Source organism: Annulohypoxylon maeteangense (genome assembly GCF_022496945.1).
Source record: "Annulohypoxylon maeteangense strain CBS 123835 unplaced genomic scaffold GGS22scaffold_10, whole genome shotgun sequence".
In the NCBI taxonomy this organism is placed as follows: domain Eukaryota; kingdom Fungi; phylum Ascomycota; class Sordariomycetes; order Xylariales; family Hypoxylaceae; genus Annulohypoxylon; species Annulohypoxylon maeteangense.
The window spans coordinates 464240-486118 of NW_025953257.1; the positions used below are offsets into that span (position 1 = coordinate 464240).

Genomic DNA, 21879 nt, shown 5'->3' on the forward strand with positions numbered 1-21879 from the left:
TGGGAGTCGAGGGGGCCTGGAGGGTCATCTCATTCGTCGAAACAAGGCGTTATCTACCGCAGCCTAAATCTATTAATATACAAGTAAATTGATATTAACCGACCAAAAACCACGCCCAGCGGCATATAGGAGGAGAGGCGACAGGAGAACCATGTATTTAGGAGCTAGGATCCAGGTTTCCGCACCAGCTCCCCGGCCTTCGCACTACAAGCCTTCGATTCTCACCGACGGTAGCAGCCCAAATCGCCCAAGATGCAGTGGAAAGCACTCGCCCTCGCCCTCCTCGTGGAGCGCGGCTTCGGCCAGGGGATGTTCCCGATGATGCGGTTCAGCTGCTCGCAGCTCGTCGTCGACCGTCTGGACCCCCTCGTGACCCCGGGCTCCATCCCGTCGCCGCATCTGCACCAGATCGTCGGAGGTAACTCGTTCAACGCATCCATGGACCCCGCGACACACGATCTCCCCTCGTCCTCTACATGCACCAGCTGCACTTTCTCCGAAGACTTCTCCAACTACTGGACCGCGGTCCTGTTCTTCAAAGCCCGCAACGGAACATACAAGCGTGTCCCCCAATTCGCGAGCGAGGGTCTCCGCGCCGACGGCGGTATCACAGTGTACTACATCCCAGCAGCCGACGGCCGATCCAACGTCACGGCATTCAAGCCCGGCTTCCGCATGCTCGTCGGAGACGCCGCCGCGACAGCACCAGGGTCCGCACGCAAGGTATGCCACCGCTGCATGCCGAAGACGGGAGACAACAGCAACATCAACTGCGGCGCTCCGGACAGCCAAGCGCTACCCGCGGGCCAATGCGCCGGCGGTATTCGCTCCGTCATTACCTTCCCAACCTGCTGGGACGGCGTCAATACCGATAGCCCGGACCATATGTCCCATGTTGCTTACCCTGAGGGATCGAACGGTAATGATGTTGGTGCGGCGGGTAACTGTCCCGCGAGCCACCCGGTGAAGATCCCGCAGGTCATGCTGGAGGTTATGTGGGATGTAAGTGTTATTGATTTACCTTTCTCTCTTGTGGTGTTTGCTGACTTTGGGGTAAACAGACCCGACCTTTCAACGACAAGAGCATTTGGCCCGAGGACGGATCGCAACCTTTCGTCTGGTCTACTAACGACAAGTAAGTTTCCATAATTACGCTTGCATTTTTAGGTACGATTCTAAACAGTGTGCAGGGACGGATACTCGCAGCACGGAGACTACGTCTTCGGTTGGGAAGGCGACTCTCTTCAACGTGCCATGGACGCCCGCTGCAACGGCGCGGTGTGCAATGCGCTCAAGACTCAGTCTTCGGAGGCGGCGATGAAGTGCACGAAGCCGCGCGTTGTTGAGGAGGATATCGATGGATGTAAGTTAACCTTCCAGCTAAATATTTCGAGATTTGTAGATAAGACCTGGCTAACCCTAATTAGGGACGACTTCGATTCCGGGCCAGACCATGTAAAATGCGTAGTAGATTGGATTTAGTGGGATTTCGGAATTGAACGGTTGGAAACCTTGGAATAGAATGAACCTTGGAAGTATTAATGAGAAAATACCTACCTTCTATAACATGCCCTAATCGCTTATAATCTCGCTGTGTTTATCTAGTTCTAGTGAGTGAGTCCTGGAGCATTCGCTAAGATCGAGGGGTGCTAGTGGCTTTAGTGGCTGCCTAGCTGGAGGGGTACCTGGTACCTACAGCCCTAACTCCCAAGCCCTGGAATTCCGGTAAAGTTCCAAGGTTGTATTGTATGGAGATAGCGCCCAACCCCTAGAGATCCAGCGCATTAGGGCTGCCCACCCACGCATTGATTGCCTGGAGGCACTATCCAGATACTTCTTCCTCTAGACATACGTAAGCGGGAATGTAACTGTGTCGGCTTCACTTCATGGATGCTTTACTGCTTTTCTTAACTTCATGTATCATTCATTAAACGTTAAAACATTAACTAGGTAATTACTGTACTGAGTCGCCAACCATTTAACCCTACTAATTACAGCATTGGGTTGGTTAAAATCAACTGTATCTCGCGGGGCATTGTCATTAGAACTTCCCCATCCTCATCTTCATCCCCAGTTTAAATAAGCTCAAAGCCCCTGGACCCCTTACGCTCCTTGGAATCGACGCTAATAAATTCCTCTTTGTGGGTGCCGTGGAATTAGTCTTGGTCGCATTCCAATGGCCGAGGACTTCTTGGATGAAGGTGGTATTGCCAAAGACTTCATCGAGCATGTCGGGTATGGAAACTTGACTGCCGTTGGTAAAGCTGCCAATGAGGTCGCTTGCTAGCTTGATGACCGATGTAGTTGACGTCACGGTTCTGTTGTTGAGGATTGTCTCAATGAATCTGATGTGCTGGCCATTGACCACGGTAGCGTTACCAGTCGCATTGATCTGAATATTTCCACCGCTTAGGGCATCTCCCTGAGAGGAAAGGACGGTACCGATGTTCTGGAAGAGCGTGTCGAGAAATAGCTCGCCGTTGAAGAATCTGATATTGTTACCGCGCGGAAGATAGACGTCGTAGACAGTAATTAGACCGATTCTGAGATCTCCCGACATCAAGTTAAGTGACAAGTTGCCTATGCCAAGGTCGAGAGTACCCCAATTGGGCAGATTGAGAAATCCCTGGATATTGGTGCCGTTATCTCTGGCTGGCATTAAAAGTTGCAGATCCTTGATAGTAAAGCCATCTAGCTTGTTTAACGAGTTCACCGTGACCGTCTTGTCTATGTGCCCATTTGTATGCAGTGCGCCTAGATGGATTTTTGGATCGCCGCGAGTGGACAGAGTGACGGTTGGTTGATCAAAAACACTAGCGAACCATGAGGTGAGTTCAGTCTCATTGGTTACTGTCACGATTTGGTTCTTGATATTGAGTTCTGTGGTCCCTTTGACGTGTAATTCCGGAAGAGTAACATTGACAAAAGGCGAAAACGTAGGTGTCTTTTCGTTGTACAAGAGCAGCATCATAGGGTCGATATTAGCCGGTAAAGGCGAATCGAGTGACGTGATAATAGAGACGTTGAGTTGAGTTGGCGACACAGCTATGAATTGACCACCGCTAATAGGCATTGTTTGATCGTCAAGAATGCGCTGAACGATAGCGGGTACGATCACTAAGAATCTACACTGACTGTTAATGCATGGGCCTATGCACCGCTGAGAAGAGAACATACAGAATTGGTAGAAATATGGCTAGGAAAATAACCAATCCTATTAGATACCACCACCAAAACCGTCTGCAATGACGCTTGAACTTCTGCTTCTTGGTAAGAGGGGCCACGGCCGCCGCCTTCTCTTGGACATGATCAGTTGAGGAGGCTCCATCACTCTGCCTCCCCGGCGCATTTGTCGTTCCATCGCCATCTTCTCCTCGACCACCATGTACAGAGGTCGTAGGACTATTGGCCTCAAAGTGAGATCGGTCTTCTCTAAAGGCGGACGCCATGATCACTTTGCTTAGACTGGAGGAGGTTCTGGAAGGTAGGAGGAGGCAGAAAGATGCAGGTCGAAAGACTGGACTAGAATCAGGACGGGGAGTTGAACTTCAAGGCGAGCTTGGTTATCACATGTATACCCAATATGCCGGAGTCGACTATCACATCGGCTTGCAACAATGACCAGGGCATTGAGTCTTGCCCAACTACCGTCGCCTTGCAGCTACATACACATCGCATACCCCTCGTGAGCTATTCCGTCTTGCGCGCATCGATCCAACTCCATCTAAGCTTTGACCCCGGTTTTTTGGGTCATATAACATGGCAGGGGGATGGTCAGCTTTGAGTTTTTCCGGGATTCTTACTGGTTTTTACGAGGGTCACGCACATTACCGTCGAAAAATAAGATGTTAGTCTTGCGGGGTTTCGGTATAGTACAACCCCAACCATTAATTACTCTTAGCAGATCTTCATTTTCACTACGAAGAAAATAAAACGCCCGAGTGGGATGATGTCAAGTCACGCCCGTCCTTCCTAATATGGCAAAAGATATACCTATATGATTCCCAATCCGTCTATACCTCCCGAAAGGCATCCAATAGTCCAAATTTTCGCGGGGTTATTAGTTGGGTAGTTATCGTGATCGCTCAATTTAGACCTGGGGCACCTGGGGAAAAGAAAGCTAGTGCTAGGTCAGCTCGTGGCGCGGATAAAATGTTGAAATATCGGTGGGCAATATGAGGGAAAGACAGAAAGGGGCACGTGTGTACGATCTCTTCATCTTCGAATACAACGAAATCTCACGAGCGTCGTATCCTTAAGGTCAAAGAAATGTGGAAAATTATGGGAACTATGGATCGTGATCAACAACACATAACAAGGGACATACATGCAGCAGACCGCTTGTAACGCCGAGCGGCGACGAGATTATCAGATTCAATGTAAACAAGCTAAATGGTACCACTGTGAGACCTTCAATGCAGGTGCGGTAACGGCGAGTGTGAGTGCGTACATTTTGTATTTACAATCATACCCTCCCACGACAAATTGTCGAATCAGCATCTAGAAAAATTCGCTGATTTGGATCCACCCATCATGGGTTACATGGGGGCTCGTGCCCTACGCAACCATGTCACATTAGGGATTGGCATCGTGGAGAAGTTGGGGAAACTGGGGCCGCTGTCGTTCCGCTAGCTAAGCTATCTGGCTAAGCAGAAGCTAACGCCGGCAAGCTCATTACCCATGTGGGTAATAGATGGACGATGATCCAAACATGGAATAACGTCCGAGGCTCACACCCCAGCTCTCCAGCTCCCAATTGCTCATGGATGCTAAATTCCATGTGACATGAGTGATATGCATGCGATGGAGTTGGTGGGAATGATTGCTCATATTCTCGATCTTCCCATCTTTGGTTCGCCTGCATCGCTTTTTACCTACTCCGTGGTCGAGCTGAACCGGAGCTTCAGCTGCAAGCTATAGAACGAACGACACCTCGGAAGCTTTTCTAACGACCAATATACAGCCATCACCATGCTGTTCTCTAAACTCTTCATAGCGGCTCTGGCGCCGGTCAGCTTCGTTGCTGCCGAATCGGTGCCAGAGTTGGATCTCGATGCCATTCTTGCAAAACATAATTTGGCATTGGTTCCTCGATCTGACCTCACAGATGCTCTAACTGAGCTCAATGGACTTCTCAGGAGAAATCAAGTCCAACAACAAAAGGTTCCCATATACCCTCGAGCTGGCAACAGTACTGGCTCTAGCTCAAGCTCTAGTTCCTCGTCGAGTAGTGGACTTGACCTTGGAGACCTTACGGGACTGGGAGATCTGGGTAAAGCCATCGAAGGTTTGACTTCGCTCCTCGCAGGACTGGGTGATATTGGAAACCTTCTCAAGGCAATCGAATCACTCTTAACCGCGGAGTTCTTGCAAGCTTTACACGATGCTATGGTGTATCTATCTGCGACACTTCAGCCACCTATCCCCAATATCGCCAGGAATGTTCTCACTAAGGCTGAGCCGTTGGTCGACTTGATCTCGACACTAGATCTAAAGGGTATCATTGAAGAGATCGAGGGTATCGACATCAAAGGCATACTCAGCGCCTTGTCACCACTACTACAGCCCGATGCCATCAAGGGCGTTGTAACCCTGCTGACTAATGCGGAAAGTCTTTTGACCAAGGACACCGTGGACTCGCTCAAGACACTTCTTTCTAGTGCGCAACCGCTCATCGACAGCCTTGGGAAGATTGATCTCCAAGGTATTCTTGATGCTATTGCTCCACTTTTGACAGCGGATTCCGTCAAGGGCATTGTTGGCCTCCTAGGAAATGCCGAGAACCTGCTTACATCGGATTTCGTCGACGACACCAAGTCTTTGATATCCGGAGCGGGACCTCTTCTAGACAGCCTCAAGAAGATTGACTTGGAAAGCTTAATCAATCAGATCAGTCCAATTCTCAACGAGCTCGGCCAACTTGATCTTAAAGGCTTGTTCGAAGCCATCAGCCCCTTGTTGACATCCGACTCTATCAAGGGCATCATAGGACTTCTAGGAAATGCCGAGGACCTCTTGACGAAGGACTTCGTGGATCAAACCAAGTCTCTTATCTCATCTGCGGGACCTCTACTCTCAAGCTTGGGCGATATTGACTTACAGGCACTAGTCAAGCAGATCTCGCCTTTGCTCGACACACTCAGCAAGATAGATATGCAGGGCATTCTATCAGCCGTTGAACCATTACTGACGGCTGATTCGGTGAAGGGTATCGTTGGATTGCTAGGCAATGCCGAGAATCTGTTGACAGGCGAATTTGTCGACCAAACACATACGCTGATATCTGGAGCCGTTCCTTTGATAGCCGCCGTAGGCAAGCTTGACCTGGAAGGCCTTATAAACCAGGTAGAGCCACTACTGGATGCCTTAAGCAAGGTTGACATAGCCGGACTCATCGACAAAGTCGAGCCTATCTTGGACGCTGTAGGCCAAATCGACATCGCCGGCTTAGTCAAACAAATAACGCCAATCCTCAATGCCCTCGGACAGGTTGATATTAGTGGTCTCGTGAAGCAGATAGAGCCTATCCTAACTGCGCTCGGCCAAGTTGACATCGCAGGCTTGATTAAACAAATCAGCCCGATCCTCAATGAGTTAGGACAGATCGATTTTGCAAGCCTTATCAAGAAGGTTGAGCCTATCCTAAATGCCCTAGGAGAGATTGATCTCGATGGTCTGATCAAGCAAATCACCCCTATTCTGAGCTCCCTTGGCGATATCGACATCAAGGGTATCTTCGATGCAATCTCCCCACTTCTCACACCTACCTCCGTCCACGGTATCCTCGGGCTTGTCGACAATGCCGAATCTCTGCTCACAAGCCAATTTGTCAACGAGACCCACACCATAATTGATGGGGCAGCACCCTTAGTTGGTGCTCTTGGACAGATCGACATCACCAGCCTCATCAACCAGATCAAGCCACTTCTCAGTACACTGAGCGGAATTGACTTTACTGGTCTCATCAGCGCCATCAAGCCTCTGCTCAATTCACTGGATAAGATCGACATCCAGGGTATCCTCGACCAGGTCACGCCTTTGATTACACCGACATCAGTGAAGGGAATATTGAATCTGCTGGGTAACGCGGAGAGTCTGCTGTCAGCTGCCTTCGTATCTCAAACGACCGAGTTAATAGGTGACGCCACACCGGTAAGTCCCACCCTTGTATCTTTCTCACCAAGAACCAACATGCTAACTTGTCTTCTCTATCTAGCTCGTAGCAACTGCCTCGGACTTCATAAATGCCATCCTCCAGGCGTTGATGGGGAATGGAACATCATGATGGAGCCATCTTGGTAATGACGGGAAGAGATACGGGCAACCAGTGATGAATATACGATGCAGTCTAGTAATGAATAATAATGAATGTTAATGAATTTTACCAATTGCCGTCATGGATGACACAGATGAGTTGCGTATTGGCTTAGTAATTAGATCGCGGGTTCAGGGGTTCAGGGGTAAGATACCCCGCGTATGCGAACTGTACCTGCCAGCACTTAGTAAATTAGGTAGTCACAACGTCGAACGTCGTTTCTAGTTTATCTTATTATTTGTACTAGATTTTATCTTTGCCACAATTTGGGTTCATTGCGCAGCACGTTGAATCTAACAAGCGGAGTTCTGGCGAAGCTAGTGTTCATGTTTAATCGGCCTAGGGTTGCGCTGTGATCTCCTTGTGTGCTTATTTATTGGTAAGAAACTACCTATAAATCCAATAGTGCCCGTTAGTTTTAACTTCGCGTACTTTCATAAAATACAAAGCGTAACATATCATAGGCTTCATAGCTGAGAGCGTCACTTTCGTAGAAGAATATTACGTAGGTACCTAAGGTGAGAGACAAACAAGACCCCATCTTCAATGCACCCTTATCGCCTATATGAGTATCGCGAAGCAACCTCAATGCGGGGAACCGAGAACCAATCATTCAACATACGTCGTGGTTTCGGCTTGGAAGACATGATTGTTGATCCATCTTCTCCTCATTTTGTCTATGGGGCAAGTCGAGAATCGAAACTCAAGCAGTAGATATTTACGCAGCGATTCCCCACGAGAAAGGGGAGGAATTCCAATCCACCAATCATCACCGCGATTTCGGCTTTTCGGGTATAAAATTGAATATTAAGAGGTTAAGAGATAGTCTCTCTTGAAATTTGGAATAAAGGATCTCGAGATACCGAATCAATTCATCATGATTGAAGAAAGCGATGAAATAAAAGATGCCTCGGCGAAAGTCGATGGAGGCGGATTTGAACATGTCGAGAATGACTCAAAGCCAAAGGTTACCGCGAAGATCAACCAGCGCCATGAAGAGATGTACCATGAAGCATTACGGCAATACCCCGACGATGACGCCATTGATAAAGAAAGCGAGAAGAGACTCAAGCGAAAACTTGACAGACGCATATTACCTCTGTTGGGCGTTTGCTACTTCTTTTACGTGCGCATGCCTAGCACCTAGAACTTGTAAGCGAGACTAACCACGACGTCCAGTATGTCGACAAAACCACGCTTTCATATGCCGCCATCTTCGGCATCCAATCGGACCTCCACCTAAAAGGAGCAGAATACTCATGGCTATCGAGCATCTTCTACTTCGGTTGGCTCTTCTGGTCTATCCCGTCAAATCTCATCATGCAACGCTGCCGGCCGGCATGGTACTTAGCGTTCAACATCTTCATGTGGGGCGTGCTCTTGATGTGCCAAGCCGCAGCTTCAAACTTTGCCGGTCTCACTGCGCTGAGAATTCTGTCCGGGGCGTTTGAAGCTATCGCGGACCCTGCGTTCATGCTTATAACTTCGATGTTTTATACGCGTGAAGAACAACCTTCGCGTATTTCGGCGTGGTATGCTTGGAATGGCGTGGGCATAGCAGGTGGCGGCCTTATTGGTGAGTGAAATTCCAATGAGAAGATGTTAATGCAATTGCGGTTTCTTATATAAAAAAAGGGTACGGGATTGGCCAGATGAAAGGCGTGCTAGAGTCGTGGCGTTACGAATTCATCGTGGTGGGCGCGCTATGTTCTTTCTGGGGCATCGTTTTGCTCCTCCTCTTACCCAACTCGCCTACAACTTTCTGGGGTTTCAGTAAGGAGGAACGATTACTCATGATAGCTCGAGTGCGCCGCAACCAGACCGGAATCGAACATCAGGTAATAAATTGGGGTCAGGTGAAGGAAGCGTATCTTGATTATAAGACTTGGCTTTTCGTGCTATTCGGTTTTCTTGGGGCGGTGCCGAATGGTGGTATCTCGAATTTTTCGACGCTGGTCATCAAGGGCCTAGGATTTGATACCCTGCACACCACGTTGTTAGGCATTCCACAGGGTGTTCTCGTGGTGATATGGATCGGTCTTGGCGCGCTTGCAAATAAACTCATGCCGCCAAATAACCGCACGACTGTCTCTGCTTTATTTATGCTACCTACAATGGCAGGAGGATTGGGATTCTTACTCGCCCCACCTGACGCTTATGTTGGTCGATTAATCTGCTTGTAAGTTCAAGGAATTAAGGAAAGCAATCTCTATACGATTCTAACAGTTGTCAGCTATCTTACTGGATCTTACCAGGCGTCATTCGTTATTTCATTGTCCCTTGTGACAAGTAACACGGGGGGACAGTCTAAGAAAATGATCGTGGCGGGTATGATCTGGTTCGGTTCGTGTGTGGGTAATATCGTTAGCCCCTTCTTTTATAGGGCAGAGCAAGCGCCGTCCTATCATCTTGGCATCGGCTCTCTGCTTGTCGCTAACTTCGCCGAATTCCTGTTATTCTTCGTCTTCCGCTACGCGTTCAAATGGGAGAATCGACGAAAAGAGAGGATTCGGGCTGCTTTGCGGGAAAGTGGTGTAATAACGGACAACGCCGAGGGTTTAAATGCGACGGCATTCCAGAATCTGACGGATAAGGAAAACCCAAACTTCGTTTATGTCTATTAGAACTTGGATAGGACTCTCGAGTCTTACATAGTAGGTGAGCCTCTACCCATGTATGTAAGAATTTAGGGCTGTATTAGCGGGTCGATCTTAGGCGCTGGGATCTTGAAATAGCGTCGTATATGTTGCCAATGATATCGCAACTAGTACCCCTGAATCTTGTTATCTTGGCGGCCTACCATAGTACTGCTACTGCGCTCTCCATTACCGAAATTGGCTTTACGCGTGGTAGGTATTCGAAACAATAAATCCAGCATACTGAAGTGTTCTTATAGAGATAGATAGGTAATAGGTGTTAGTCTTCGTAATTCCATCAGCAATTCAATGTTGGCATTAGGCCGTCTTTCGGGCGAGTTTGTACAGGTAAGCCAGCTGAACCGTACCTAATTGCGTGAAAGTGTGGTTGTGTTGGTTAGACGGTAGACCTGCAGCCTTAGGTCCTTAGCCGAGCTAGGCGACTCTGAAACCCACCCGTCTAGGGGCTGAATCCATTGCCTTGCAGCGATTGAGATGACTTTTGGACAAGAAGACTGGCTTTCCAGTCTTCTTGTTTTATTTTAATCCAGTTCGTTCGTTTTAATTCTGCTTTGCCTCTCTGTCCTACCCTCACGCCTTAATATCGAGAGCGGCGTCGCGATGGCGAACGCAGGTTTCCATCATGGCCAGTCTGATCAGCCGGGACTTGAAGTCGTGCATAATTACACACAATACAACATTGGTCACATTGGACTCGAAGTAAAACCTGGTACTGGCCTTGAAGTAAACCAACCTTTTCTACCACCGATAGTAGTCCCGAATGGACTACAAGACAAAGAGGTATCACTCGTGGGTGTCAAAGGGAATGAAGGCAACGAAGCCAATGAAGCCAATGCAGCCAATGCTCTACCCCGGAGGTGGAGTGTAAAGAGGATTGTACTCATCGTACTCTGCTGTATTCTCGTCATTATTGGTGCGGTGGTCGGTGGTGTTGTAGGTACTCGACAGAGCCAGGCGTCCACGACAACGAATGCGAAGTAAGTTCATAACGACCTAAACATGTATTTTCGAGAGTGCTGACAGAGTGGAAGTGACCAGGGGAGTGCTGCGCAGAGCGATGTATACACTGGGCCTTCTCCAGCCGCAATGACAGGCAGTCCTACAAGCGTGTCAGTAGGCTTAGCACCGACGGCAATATCCTGGGGGTATCCTCACCTAGAAATATTCGCCATGACGAATAACGTTACCCAATCCGTGTACCGCAAATACCGAAATGTCAACGCGACATCCGACACGGACTTCGTCCCTTCCGGGAAGGATATGGAGCTCGTAGGCGGAGGAATCAATTTCAAAGACGCGCCAACGATCGCCGTGAATTATCGGATAACGGGCCAGAAGATGAATAGAACCGAACTTCATATAAATGGCGAAAACTTCGCTTATAACAAATGGCATGAAGCAAATCAGGTGTGGGACAATCCCGGTCCTAACGTATGGAACGTTTTCCAGCGTGTCAATGTAATTGGCAGTCCCGCCGAGGTAAAATACGATCCGGAGGTGGAAGTCATGAAAGTTTTCTATTTGGCCAAAGGTGATAATGGGATCAATGCCAATTTTTTTCAATGGCACCCCCAGGACAATTGGACCAACCTCATACCGATTCCAGGGCCTGACTTGCAACCTTTCACCCCTGCAGTAGTTGCATGGAACAGGAACGACACACGCCTCGATATTTTCGCCGTGTCGAGGGCGAACAGCCACTTATTACACGCATCATGGGATTCCGAGTCGACAAATTGGACTAGCTATGAGGACTTGCGTGGTTTTGTGACATCGCCTCCAGTGGCTGTTTCGAGAACGCCGGGAATTATCGATGTATTCGCTCGCGGCGGCGATGGCGGGCTTTGGCACCTTTCGTACGATCATGACAAGAATAGGAGTTGGACCAACTGGACTCGTATTAGCAAGGATATGACAATCGAATCCCAGCCGGACGTCATCAGCACCAGATGGGATAGCATAGATGTGTTTGCCCAGGGACGTAATATCCTACACAAGCACTACGATAGCACTCTGAAGACCTGGACACCCAAAGACGATTTCGACGAAATAACAACCGAAAATAGACTCGCGGGCCCCCCTAAAGCTGTGAGCGACGGTGTAAGTGGCATACATGTTTTTGCGTATGACACAAGTAACCAATTGGTTTGGAAAACATTGGGTCAGTCGGGTATTCCGATAGAACTGGCGAATGTTCCCACGGTTGCATAGCCATTTGATTAAGCGTGGATAGTAGGGGATGAAATGTACCTAGATACCCAAAAAAGACGATATACCTAAGTAGAATAGTACCTAATGTTTATGGCAAACGACACATTTTTGTGGTTTCTTGGTCAAGGTGACTCGATCAGTGCCAAGTTTGAATAAGTCAATTATGCCGAAGGTGGAATCGCGGAAGTGTTGCTGTCGACTTCATTCCTAATCTCATGTGTACCTGGCGACCATAGTTACCTATGTACCGTACCGTATATCCAACCAGACAAGATTTCATGGGTTTTTCAATAGAGATTAATTAAGTTCAAACAGCATCCGTACTCGTGGTATGAAAATAAGTGTTAGAAGGTTGAGTGAAGATGATAGCGCCGATGCCCACTAAAACAACGCCTGTTTAGCGCATTGGGGGTACGGCTGATTGCGATAACTCGAGGATATAATTCAAATGATCGTTTATTGTTGAAGACAATATTTCATGACATGCTTATAAAAATATTATCGAAATGTTACCTGACAATTAAATAATAGTTGGAATAAGTTTTGTTTAGAATGTAGATAGGAATGATGTTGGAAGTTCTTTATATAGCGGGAACCTACCGCCCTATCGCGGGGGACGCGTCATCGCTGAGAGTGAATTACATCAGGGCCAACACCCTAGGCCAGTACCTACTAGGTACGGTATCCAAGTAACGCTTTCCCTTCAAATTCACCATGATATCGAGACTTTTCGAAAAATGACAGTAATAAAAGATTTTGTAGCTCAGAGATTTTAATCTTGTACTCGAATGAAATTTCATAACATTTCGACAAACAGGAATGGAATAAATAGAAGGATTAGTCATGGAACGAAGCTGTTATTACGTAAACAGATTACGTAAACGGCGATCAAGAAACTAACCCTAACCCCAACCTCACCCCAACCTTGACCCGTAAAGAAATTGTTTAGTCATCAGAAGCTGTACAAATACGAACCCTTATTTTCCCTTCAAGTATTAACAAAATCATTCCATATTATAACGAAACCCACGATACACTTCTGTTATACCATAGCTAATTTATTGTTAACGACAACTGTTAATAAGTGGATGTTAGAAGGTTGAAGAACCGGATTACTAAGCTGCGATATAATCCCAAATAGCAGTGTTGGTGCACATTAGTTTGTCCGCATTCCACAGTTTTGCAACACCAAGTGGATTGGCATCCTTGATTTAGCAACTATGGTCTATTATCAGCAAGTTCTAGCTTTTAATTTTGTACTATCTATCCTTGAGAAAGTTCAGGTCGAAATTTGCCACTGCTGTTACCCAGTCCATGATTAGATAAGCGATATCCTCACACTGTATTAAGCCCTAGGGAGCTAAAATGAGACCTAATGGTGATCTACCCACTAAATTCTAATAGTTGTCCCCCATAGCTCCAGCATGCTTAGGGGACTTATGCGCTAAGAAAATAGGTGGCCAACAGGGGACAATCTTTGAATCTACGCAGGTTTGGCCCATTAGCGTATGATCCGGAATTTTGACCCGAGCCTTCGTAATAAGAATTGAATATGTAGGAAGCTAGTACATAGCTTACCACCAATATGAGATATAAAATATTCCAAGCTGTTGGAATAGGTGATGACGCTAGATCTGCAAGTTGGTAGCAGAGTGCATCGGTAGGGGAGATCACGTTGGAAAACATCCTGTAAGCAGCCTACCTACCTAGTAGATATTCCAGCAGCGCGAATCAATAATTGCTTATATTAATTTAGAAACTACCTAGGCAATGAAAAACTTAGGTATTTTTCAGGATTGAATTGATTTGGATAGCTTCATAGAAAGCTTTGGTTAATGCCTTTTATTCCAATTGAGAGTCTGTCGATTTACCCCTATTCCGCGATTAGGTCTAATTTGGCGCTATCGCGGGGACGATACACCAAATGTGGACCATCATGCTGTAGGGAGAAATTGTCATATGTAGGAAACTCGTTCTCGGAGATCTTCAAGCCCTTTTCTTTTATATCGCCTGACGCCGTTTCAAAGTCAAAGTACCAGAATACCTTCGCCAGAACCAAGCTTATTTCAAGATAGGACAATGCTTTTCCCGCGCAACCACGGGGCCCGATCGAGAAAGGGGTCATCGCTTCATGCGATGCATTCTTGCTACCTTCGAGCCATCGTTCTGGTTGGAATTTGAACGCATCGGGGAAGTACTTTTCGTTGTGGTGGAGGCTGTAGATGTTCACACCAATCTGTGTACCAGGCGGAATGACATGTCCGTCGACAATGACCGGTCGCTGTTTACTATCAATCTGAGGTTCGCGCCACAAGGTCCCTGGGATAGGTGGTGACATGCGCAGTGTCTCATCGATGCACGCGCGAAGATACCGACATCCAGTAAGACGTGGTCCACCACGGATCTCGGAGCCGGAGTTGAAAGTGGATCGTATCTCTTCAGAAAGCTTTTGGTAGCACTCTTCATTCCGCGAAAGGTAAAAAAAGGCGGCAGATAACGTCGACGCGGTTGTGTCGCCACCTAGATATCGCTATCAGCCCCAGATGAAAAGTTGTGGGGTACTGAAAAGATAGGTAAGTAGGAGACAGGTACTCACCAGCCCCAAACAATAAGAAACCTTCGTTCCAAATATCGTTAAGCTTCATTTCCTGGTTGTCGCTCTTGGATTGCTTATGGAAGGTAGCCAGTAAATCGTGCTGAGCATCTATTGGTTGCGCGAGTCTTGACGAAACCATCGTTCTGATCATGTCAAACAGTCTGGTATGGAGACTGTTTGGAAACAAACCCAAGATTCTCCCAGGCTTCAAACTTGCTAAGAATGCGAATTGCATGCAAGCATTAACACGATAGCTTCCTAATGTTATTGCATCAGCTAAGTATCGATAGGTGTCATCGGTCTGTAAATGAAGGTCATAGCCAAAACCAAGGAGTCCCGCAATGTTGAAACCAAGGAATCGGAAGGTGGGCGACATGTTTACAGGGACTTCGTTCGACTGTAACAGCATTTTTAGGAATACATCGATCTGTGCAAGTAGAGTCGGTTCGAATGACCTCATTGACTGGTCCGAGAGAACTTGGCTGACTAGTCTTCTCTTAGGGCGATGCTCGGCCTTGCTTGTCGTCGTGAAAATGTTATGTTGGTCAGGTTGAGCAGCAGAATAGACGTAAGACTTCGCGAGTAGGTCATTTTTGTAGATGGCTTCTCATTGTTATTACAATGCTACCAAGTAAAAAGGGGTTGAAAGGGAGTACCTTGTAAGGCTGTAGCTGAATTGAAAACGAGCCGGTTGGGAGCTTGCCTCACGACAGGACCTACTCAGCATTAGCAGGTGATAATAAGATAGGAAGATGGGTAAACAACCTACCATATTTTAAGTGGCTTTTATATGTCTCAATATGGAGGCTTTTCGTTAGCGCAAAGAACCCACCGTACACTTCTGTGAGCTTGGCAATAAAAGGCCCAGGATATTTTCGAAGAGGGTGAAACAAAAGGCGATATCCGAACGCGATGACATACTTAACGCCCTAACATCAGTAAAAGAAGCTCATTCACGTTTCTCCTTCTTACATAAAGTACAAGCACTGAACATGTGCAACCCAATAGCTTTTTGACAGCATCCATTGCAAAGTTCGGCCAGAAATAAAGTGAAATCTCTTGGTTTAATATTACGCACAGAGAACAAGTAATTGGAGAGTGTTAGTTCGAAGTACATTCATTGTTATTTCTTCGCGTCCAAAAAATGACGGCAAGATCATGTTTTTAAGTGAACGACGACATTAAAAAGCCTCAACGGGTGGCAACGGGGAAAGGCGGCAGCAATGTTGGTCGGGAATCAATTATGATAGTATCTGCTACCATTTTTAGATATAATTCCAACACTCCAACACGTTTGCCCAGCTTCCACAAGATAGGGGGGTCGCTGACTAATCTTTTCAAGGACAACCCTAACCCTAACCCCAATTCTGCAAAGTACGTCCAAAATCAGGGTTACCATGAACAAGATATAAAATAGGCCATTAGAGATGTGAAGTACTAAGAAACTCATTGTTGCCCTTAAAGAAATGAGGAAACAGGGTTCGTAACTCCTCCAGACTCTGGATCTGGTGCTGCGATGCTTGTGACGGAGGAGTCGGAAGTCCTTCCTCAACTAGGTGCACCGCGGTCCAGCCAAACTCATGCGCGCCACGACAATTCGTAAATGAGTCATCTGCATCCCGTCCTAGATTAGCACTTCCCCAACTAAGTGTAAAAATGATATGAGAAGAAATCACTAACCGACAAAGTAGCAATCTGTGTTACTTTCGACACCAGCTGCTCTCATTGCCTCCTCGAACATCTTCGCTTGGGGTTTGCAGACCAGTGGCACTCTGGCATAATCGCAGTAAGTCACGCCCTCAAAGAAGTCATCTACGCCTAACAGCCGCACGACCCTTCTAGCATGTGTAACATAAGCATTGGTGAATAACCAGAGCCGGACCTTAGACTTGTCGATGTCCTGTAGCAATTGGCGGAGTTTAGGATCAGGCTTTATCAGGGAATCGAGCGCAATAGAGTCGTCTACCATGGAGTTATATTGCAGGGGGTCGATCTTATGGTTGTAGACTAGTCCCTCAACAATTAACCCGAAGTTCTTATAATATTCTTCTCGAAGCCGGATGGTATCTTCTTTGCTTAAACCGAGATGGTTCTCGAAATAACGATTTATTAAGTCTGAGGAAGCTTCTCGAACCCTAGCACCTAGTATCATAGTCCCGGTTAGCCAGTTATGTTGAGTGACATACTCAGGGGAAGTGGGAAAGGGGCTGCTTGCTTTGTGGATACAGGCAGTCGTCCACATCGCTAATACGCATTAGCATAAGCAGGGTAATGTTAATCGGAGAACGCACAAGAAAAGTACCGGTATATTGGAAGCCAGTCTGCCTTGGCTTCTACATGGCACCGCTTGCGAGCCCAAATTCACCTCCGTGATTGCCATGGTGGATGATATGGAAATATTTAGGGAGGTAGGTAGGTAGACTATTACATTAGTAGATAGGGGTAAATAGAATGCAATTATAAACCCTTGTATTTTCAAGTGTCCAAATATCGATTAAAATAATAAAAATCAAGTTACCCCAATAAGCTTGGGGGAGGAAAAGGGGGAGTGATATCTGCACCTGACCTCTTCAACCCCCGGCCCCCTGTTATTATGGCCAGCTACGGGGGGAGTGTTCCTAAAACCCTGAAAATAAGGCAGACAGGGAATAAAATAAGCCTTATAGCGGTTAAGCGTTTTGTTAGGGGACGATAACGATGATGCGGTCATTCGCGGGGCTTAGTTGAGGCTCGTGCTGCAATGCAACCCTCCGCAATAGCGCATCGCCCTCGCTAGAATGCCCCGATGGCAGCGATTTTTACCGCCCATGGGGATGTTCGGGCAGCTATCTCCCAGGACGAAATGGAGGCAGGGGTTAATTGACCGATATGCCGAACGACGGAGACGAAATAGGTGGTATCCCTGGAGAGATAATCATTTCAATTTATGGATTTTAACGCTAAATCCCTAGGTATTCTATAGGTACTCAATCACTATCAACTACGCTACGCATCATGCCGTCTTCAGCGGGTAAGTCGTAGGCAACGGCAGCCGACGATGCAATCTCGCCACAATCTCCGCAAAGTCCCTGTCGTTCTCAGCATTGATAATCCCATGCCGCACGAAAAAGTCGATCATAACACACGCGCAACTTGGCTTGAATTCTTGCCGTCGTAGAGCGTCTTTCACCTCATCGACACTCAGCAGCCTTAACCAATCGATCCCAGCTTCGGCGGGATGCAAGACAGTTTCGGCGTCAACCTCCAGGTCGTAGACATATTGGACCCCGCATTCCACCAGGTTCAGATCACCCCCCACCTCACCGTCCTTGATGTTGAACCACGAGATAGAGCCGCCAGACACGGCGGCCTTAACATCAAATCCCAGCTCCTCGTCCGCTTCGCGCACGAGACTCTCGAACGGTGTTTCGCCATAGTCAACCGCTCCTCCTGCGGCGTTGTCTAGCATGCCTGGATACATAGGCTTGTCGGCTGCACGCCGCGCGATCCAGATCCCAGTAACGGATGCAGTCTTACCGCGCACGAAAATCGTGAGCTGCGCGCCCGTAGACACGATCCCGAAGTACGTCGCTATGGCGCGGTCGACCGCGAAAGGAAACGGGGCACCGAGGACGGGAAATTTCTCCCCGGGCCAGTTTAAAAGCCTTGGGAATGATTTGGCATCCTGGGCTACTTTCAAAATCCTCGATATGGCGGCGGTGCTAGACGCGACGATGTCGTTCATGTCTTCTGGCGCTAAGTGGACGGTTTTGGTAGACTCATCTATTTTGAAATCTGATGTCCACGGCATTTGAGATATGGTAGCTTGAGTCAGATACCCAAATGCGCGATCATCTCCCGGTAGGAAAAACCGCCATAATTGTGACATGGAGGCATTCCAAATAGCATCGTCATGCTGTGGGAAGCTGCATAATCGGCGATTAGTGGCAAGTTCTCGGTCAGTTGTGTTTTGCGGCACTTACTTGTCACAGACGTCAATCACATCTAAGAATCCCATCGCTGGCATGATCGTGGTCCCACCCTTGGTAAAAAGGGGAAATAAAAAAATGTCGGGGACTGTGACATAGGTGATGAGTTATTACTACTACTACATTCAGCACTGCCTCATTTCGCCTTCTTCTGATCTGGTGCAAATGTACCTGGGTATGTATCGGGGCTCACCGGGGAAATGGTTCACTATCGACCTATCGGAGGCAGTCAAAAAATCATATAGCGAACCCCGAACTTCATGGTTCAGCTTCCTTCGTAATTCAAGGCCACCAATAGGGGGCGCTGGTCATATTATATATCGCTTACATGATGCACTTGTCCTAACCCCAAGCCCTTCAAATCCGGGCAACAATTGCACTTCTCCAAACGGAAAACATCGCCGCCGCGGACAATTATCTACTATATCCCATGCTCTTTCATGTAGGGTACAATTACTAGCCCTATCTTGATAAAAACAGAAGCCATTGCAACGTCGGGTTCGCCAGAAATATTTGTGTTACCATAATATTTCCTACCTACCTACCATCTAGGTATGAATGAGTATAAAGTCCTACAGGATATCGCAAGGGTTCATTAGGCAGCTATTAGCTACATCATAGAAAGGGGGCAACGCTGGTCAAGATGTATGGCTCAGCCAGGACCCGAGATACGTGGCATCTCATATCGAAAGCTTCCAGAACGATGACCTTTAGCCTTACCAGCCACCCCCTTTAGTGTAACGACATACCGGTACCTTAAGGGGTACTCGATTAGAGCTTACAGTACCTTTATTTGTCATACACGTATCTACATGCAAGACCGATTGAGTTGATGGCATGTTGACTTGCTCGTAACTTCGTCATTTGATCTCTTAACTGGCCGCAGCTTGAGCTCGCAAGTGTACGCTTATAGCATCGTATGATGGCTGTTATAGAAACCACGAGACTCAAGATATCTCTCCAGTGTCAGATATCACTCAAGCTCAACTTTGTGGCTGCTTACACAGTTTTCGTCGAGTGTGGCAAGTGTATTAACATATAATTTCCAAGCAGCATAGTTAGGTACTCGCCGTTACATCACAGAATCCTTCTCGATGTGTTTGACCCAGTGCTGTGTATAAGGCTCCGAAGCTCAGATCTTGGAACGAGATGTGATGGTTAAAGCACAGTGCGTAGACGATATTTCTCTATTTTGACATGTAGGTCAGCACAATCTGAAGCATAATTTCAAGCCGGCTCGTTCGATCTCTGCCGAGCGAGGCTGACTTTTCTCTCTATGGCCAATATTGAGTATAACGGGTGCCTACCCGAGCTATGTAGGCACTTACCTAGTAGGCATTTTCATCCTCTATTGCTACTGAGAATGCGTACGAGAGGCCTCACAATAATGGCATGGCCAATTTACAGACGAATGGCTTAGACCATCGTATCTCCCATTTGTGCGTGTCCTAGCTCAGACGGGCGACGTCCAAATTTTATACAAAAGCACACGATACCTATCTTCTATAGATCCACAACTAGATGTGAAACATTACAAACATCACAGGTTACCCAATTCATTCAAAATGCATACAACCAAGAACGAGAAGCGGCTTAAAGTCGCTATTTTAGGGGGTGGGCCAGCAGGTCTTGGTCTCGCAATCGAGTTAGCAAGACTCACATTCATCGACTGGGAGTTATACGAAAAGAAACCCCAAATCAGTGAGACAGGGGGAGGACTATCACTACAGCCACAGATTTGGAAGTTACTCGAGCATAACGGTGCGGCGGCCCACCTTACTGCTAACGACTACTTTCGGTCAGCTGAGGGACATCTTGAGCAAAGACGGTAAGTGTTCCTTTTCCAGAATAATGATAGGATTACTCTTACTCACTCCGTGATTGTAGCAATGGGAGAAGTGGGGAGCTGTTGACCATAAAATACAATCCGAAAGACGTACCTTTGGATCGCCGAAGTTGCCGTCTCGCCCGGTCCAAACTTCAATCTGCCCTTTTAAAGAACGTGGACCAGACCCACATAAATCTGTCAAAGAAATTGGTTCGAGTTGAACACCTCCCAGACAACCGTGTTCGCATCTCGTTTGAGGATGGTTTTGTGGACGAAGTTGACCTGTTAGTTGCAGCGGATGGTCTCAGATCTGTAAGACAACTATAACCCCCAGACAAGGCGACATGTAGACTAATATTAGCTTTAGGTTATTCGCAATTTCAGCTTTCCGAATAACACCCCTCATTACAACGGACAGACCGTGTACCGTACTATCGTTAGCAAGTCCGAGGTTAGGAAGATCGATGGCATACCATGGGCTCCTATCTTTTGGAAGCATGTTAGCGGCTTATACGTATATACGTGTCCTCTCGGAGATGATGACTTTGAGGTGACACTCCGTATACGTCGACCGCAAGAAGGGGCGGAGCCGCCCAGCTGGGGTCGACCATTTGACTTACACACGCTCCTTCATAAATGCGAAGATTTCTGCCCACAGATCCGACAAATCCTCAATCTTGCCGCCAAAGGAGAAACACAGGAATTCGCATTATTCTCTGGTCCTCGTCTAAAGCGCATCGTGTCCCACGGGAACATTGCTTTTATCGGCGATGCTTCTCATCCCCTATTGGGGAATTTCGGATCTGGCGCATCATTTGCCCTTGAAGATGTGTATACATTAACCAAGATCATCGGCTGGGCTTTGCCTAGAGGAAGACCCTTGTCTGATGCGCTCGACATGTTTGATTCTATCAGGTCTCCTCATTACGAGCGTCTTTATAAAGTTTTGGATAATTTCACTAGCATCAAGGCTACGCTTCGAGCAGAGGGCCTTCCGGTCGACGAGGAGATTGCGGAACGAGTTAAGAGAATATCGCAGGCCTCCGTGTCGTGGATGTACTATTATGAGATTGACAAGGTGGTCGATGGGTATCTTCGTGGACTGGAGAAATGCGAAAATGAGGCTCGGCCTACGAGCAAGGTAGTAAAACAGGTGATGATGGGGTTGGTGAGATTAAGAAATCTAGGTATTTACCTAGGCAAACAATGTAAGTGGAAGAGGCAATCCTACTACAGACGTAGGGAGTTACAGTGAGGTAAGGATAAGCGACATGGCTTATTTTGCTTCAAGTTACCAAGGTCGA

The 21879-nt window shown here is 47.3% G+C and overlaps 9 protein-coding genes across 9 annotated transcripts; 5 read left to right on the forward strand and 4 right to left on the reverse strand.

The window, feature by feature from the left end:
• The first annotated feature begins 17 nt into the window (after nucleotides 1-17).
• On the forward strand, nucleotides 18-1588 carry GGS22DRAFT_165041 (uncharacterized protein). The gene is made up of 4 exons (XM_047961618.1): nucleotides 18-1002; nucleotides 1062-1135; nucleotides 1191-1363; nucleotides 1428-1588. The coding sequence occupies exons 1-4, from the start codon at nucleotides 253-255 to the stop codon at nucleotides 1457-1459; spliced, it is 1029 nt and encodes a 342-aa protein (XP_047818008.1). The 5' UTR covers nucleotides 18-252; the 3' UTR covers nucleotides 1460-1588.
• A 297-nt stretch (nucleotides 1589-1885) lies between these two features.
• Nucleotides 1886-3833, reverse strand: GGS22DRAFT_165044 (uncharacterized protein). The gene is made up of 2 exons (XM_047961619.1): nucleotides 3178-3833; nucleotides 1886-3125 (listed from the first exon to the last, which is right to left on the reverse strand). The coding sequence occupies exons 1-2, from the start codon at nucleotides 3447-3449 to the stop codon at nucleotides 2042-2044; spliced, it is 1356 nt and encodes a 451-aa protein (XP_047818009.1). The 5' UTR covers nucleotides 3450-3833; the 3' UTR covers nucleotides 1886-2041.
• Nucleotides 3834-4695: 862 nt separating this feature from the next.
• GGS22DRAFT_165046 (uncharacterized protein) lies at nucleotides 4696-7533 on the forward strand. Its single transcript, XM_047961620.1, has 2 exons — nucleotides 4696-7152; nucleotides 7217-7533. The coding sequence occupies exons 1-2, from the start codon at nucleotides 4972-4974 to the stop codon at nucleotides 7283-7285; spliced, it is 2250 nt and encodes a 749-aa protein (XP_047818010.1). The 5' UTR covers nucleotides 4696-4971; the 3' UTR covers nucleotides 7286-7533.
• Nucleotides 7534-7657: 124 nt separating this feature from the next.
• GGS22DRAFT_165048 (major facilitator superfamily domain-containing protein) lies at nucleotides 7658-9571 on the forward strand. Its single transcript, XM_047961621.1, has 3 exons — nucleotides 7658-8441; nucleotides 8495-8891; nucleotides 8951-9571. The coding sequence occupies exons 1-3, from the start codon at nucleotides 8193-8195 to the stop codon at nucleotides 9496-9498; spliced, it is 1194 nt and encodes a 397-aa protein (XP_047818011.1). The 5' UTR covers nucleotides 7658-8192; the 3' UTR covers nucleotides 9499-9571.
• Nucleotides 9572-10159: 588 nt separating this feature from the next.
• Nucleotides 10160-12711, forward strand: GGS22DRAFT_20135 (fucose-specific lectin). The gene is made up of 2 exons (XM_047966458.1): nucleotides 10160-10949; nucleotides 11004-12711. The coding sequence occupies exons 1-2, from the start codon at nucleotides 10573-10575 to the stop codon at nucleotides 12181-12183; spliced, it is 1557 nt and encodes a 518-aa protein (XP_047818012.1). The 5' UTR covers nucleotides 10160-10572; the 3' UTR covers nucleotides 12184-12711.
• A 1266-nt stretch (nucleotides 12712-13977) lies between these two features.
• On the reverse strand, nucleotides 13978-16048 carry GGS22DRAFT_194773 (cytochrome P450). Its single transcript, XM_047965552.1, has 5 exons — nucleotides 15752-16048; nucleotides 15549-15699; nucleotides 15436-15495; nucleotides 14780-15382; nucleotides 13978-14703 (listed from the first exon to the last, which is right to left on the reverse strand). Exons 1-5 carry the CDS (start codon nucleotides 15803-15805, stop codon nucleotides 14057-14059), a joined length of 1515 nt encoding a protein of 504 aa, XP_047818013.1. The 5' UTR covers nucleotides 15806-16048; the 3' UTR covers nucleotides 13978-14056.
• Nucleotides 15752-17398, reverse strand: GGS22DRAFT_165058 (pyrimidine 5'-nucleotidase). Its single transcript, XM_047961622.1, has 4 exons — nucleotides 17071-17398; nucleotides 16995-17023; nucleotides 16460-16921; nucleotides 15752-16391 (listed from the first exon to the last, which is right to left on the reverse strand). The coding sequence occupies exons 1-4, from the start codon at nucleotides 17157-17159 to the stop codon at nucleotides 16201-16203; spliced, it is 771 nt and encodes a 256-aa protein (XP_047818014.1). The 5' UTR covers nucleotides 17160-17398; the 3' UTR covers nucleotides 15752-16200.
• A 271-nt stretch (nucleotides 17399-17669) lies between these two features.
• On the reverse strand, nucleotides 17670-19044 carry GGS22DRAFT_165062 (putative thiamine pyrophosphokinase). The gene is made up of 2 exons (XM_047961623.1): nucleotides 18742-19044; nucleotides 17670-18684 (listed from the first exon to the last, which is right to left on the reverse strand). Exons 1-2 carry the CDS (start codon nucleotides 18783-18785, stop codon nucleotides 17772-17774), a joined length of 957 nt encoding a protein of 318 aa, XP_047818015.1. The 5' UTR covers nucleotides 18786-19044; the 3' UTR covers nucleotides 17670-17771.
• Nucleotides 19045-20312: 1268 nt separating this feature from the next.
• Nucleotides 20313-21835, forward strand: GGS22DRAFT_189311 (FAD/NAD(P)-binding domain-containing protein; the record flags this gene model as incomplete). The annotated part of the gene is made up of 4 exons (XM_047964832.1): nucleotides 20313-20575; nucleotides 20635-20887; nucleotides 20943-21743; nucleotides 21818-21835. The coding sequence occupies 4 exons, from the start codon at nucleotides 20313-20315 to the stop codon at nucleotides 21833-21835; spliced, it is 1335 nt and encodes a 444-aa protein (XP_047818016.1).
• Nucleotides 21836-21879: the final 44 nt, after the last annotated feature.

Excerpts from the sequence above, each read along its gene's own strand:
- GGS22DRAFT_165062 (XM_047961623.1), bottom strand. The coding sequence starts at position 18,785 with ATGCCAGCGATGGGATTCTTAGATGTGATTGACGTCTGTGACAA. Across the intron at positions 18,685-18,741 it reads GTGATTGACGTCTGTGACAA|CTTCCCACAGCATGACGATG; the intron begins GTAAGTGCCGCA and ends CCGATTATGCAG.
- GGS22DRAFT_165046 (XM_047961620.1), top strand. The coding sequence starts at position 4,972 with ATGCTGTTCTCTAAACTCTTCATAGCGGCTCTGGCGCCGGTCAGCTTC. Across the intron at positions 7,153-7,216 it reads TAATAGGTGACGCCACACCG|CTCGTAGCAACTGCCTCGGA; the intron begins GTAAGTCCCACC and ends TTCTCTATCTAG.
- GGS22DRAFT_165048 (XM_047961621.1), top strand. The coding sequence starts at position 8,193 with ATGATTGAAGAAAGCGATGAAATAAAAGATGCCTCGGCGAAAGTCGAT. Across the intron at positions 8,442-8,494 it reads GCGTTTGCTACTTCTTTTAC|TATGTCGACAAAACCACGCT; the intron begins GTGCGCATGCCT and ends CACGACGTCCAG. Across the intron at positions 8,892-8,950 it reads AGCAGGTGGCGGCCTTATTG|GGTACGGGATTGGCCAGATG; the intron begins GTGAGTGAAATT and ends ATATAAAAAAAG.
- GGS22DRAFT_20135 (XM_047966458.1), top strand. The coding sequence starts at position 10,573 with ATGGCGAACGCAGGTTTCCATCATGGCCAGTCTGATCAGCCGGGACTT. Across the intron at positions 10,950-11,003 it reads TCCACGACAACGAATGCGAA|TGACCAGGGGAGTGCTGCGC; the intron begins GTAAGTTCATAA and ends ACAGAGTGGAAG.
- GGS22DRAFT_165058 (XM_047961622.1), bottom strand. The coding sequence starts at position 17,159 with ATGGCAATCACGGAGGTGAATTTGGGCTCGCAAGCGGTGCCATGTAGA. Across the intron at positions 17,024-17,070 it reads AATATACCGGTACTTTTCTT|CGATGTGGACGACTGCCTGT; the intron begins GTGCGTTCTCCG and ends AATGCGTATTAG. Across the intron at positions 16,922-16,994 it reads CGACTGCCTGTATCCACAAA|GTGCTAGGGTTCGAGAAGCT; the intron begins GCAAGCAGCCCC and ends CTATGATACTAG.
- GGS22DRAFT_165044 (XM_047961619.1), bottom strand. The coding sequence starts at position 3,449 with ATGGCGTCCGCCTTTAGAGAAGACCGATCTCACTTTGAGGCCAATAGT. Across the intron at positions 3,126-3,177 it reads GCCATATTTCTACCAATTCT|ATTCTTAGTGATCGTACCCG; the intron begins GTATGTTCTCTT and ends CAGTCAGTGTAG.
- GGS22DRAFT_165041 (XM_047961618.1), top strand. The coding sequence starts at position 253 with ATGCAGTGGAAAGCACTCGCCCTCGCCCTCCTCGTGGAGCGCGGCTTC. Across the intron at positions 1,003-1,061 it reads TGCTGGAGGTTATGTGGGAT|ACCCGACCTTTCAACGACAA; the intron begins GTAAGTGTTATT and ends TGGGGTAAACAG. Across the intron at positions 1,136-1,190 it reads GTCTGGTCTACTAACGACAA|GGACGGATACTCGCAGCACG; the intron begins GTAAGTTTCCAT and ends AACAGTGTGCAG.
- GGS22DRAFT_194773 (XM_047965552.1), bottom strand. The coding sequence starts at position 15,805 with ATGGATGCTGTCAAAAAGCTATTGGGTTGCACATGTTCAGTGCTTGTA. Across the intron at positions 15,383-15,435 it reads TTCAGCTACAGCCTTACAAG|CCATCTACAAAAATGACCTA; the intron begins GTACTCCCTTTC and ends AACAATGAGAAG. Across the intron at positions 14,704-14,779 it reads TTTCTTATTGTTTGGGGCTG|GTGGCGACACAACCGCGTCG; the intron begins GTGAGTACCTGT and ends AGCGATATCTAG.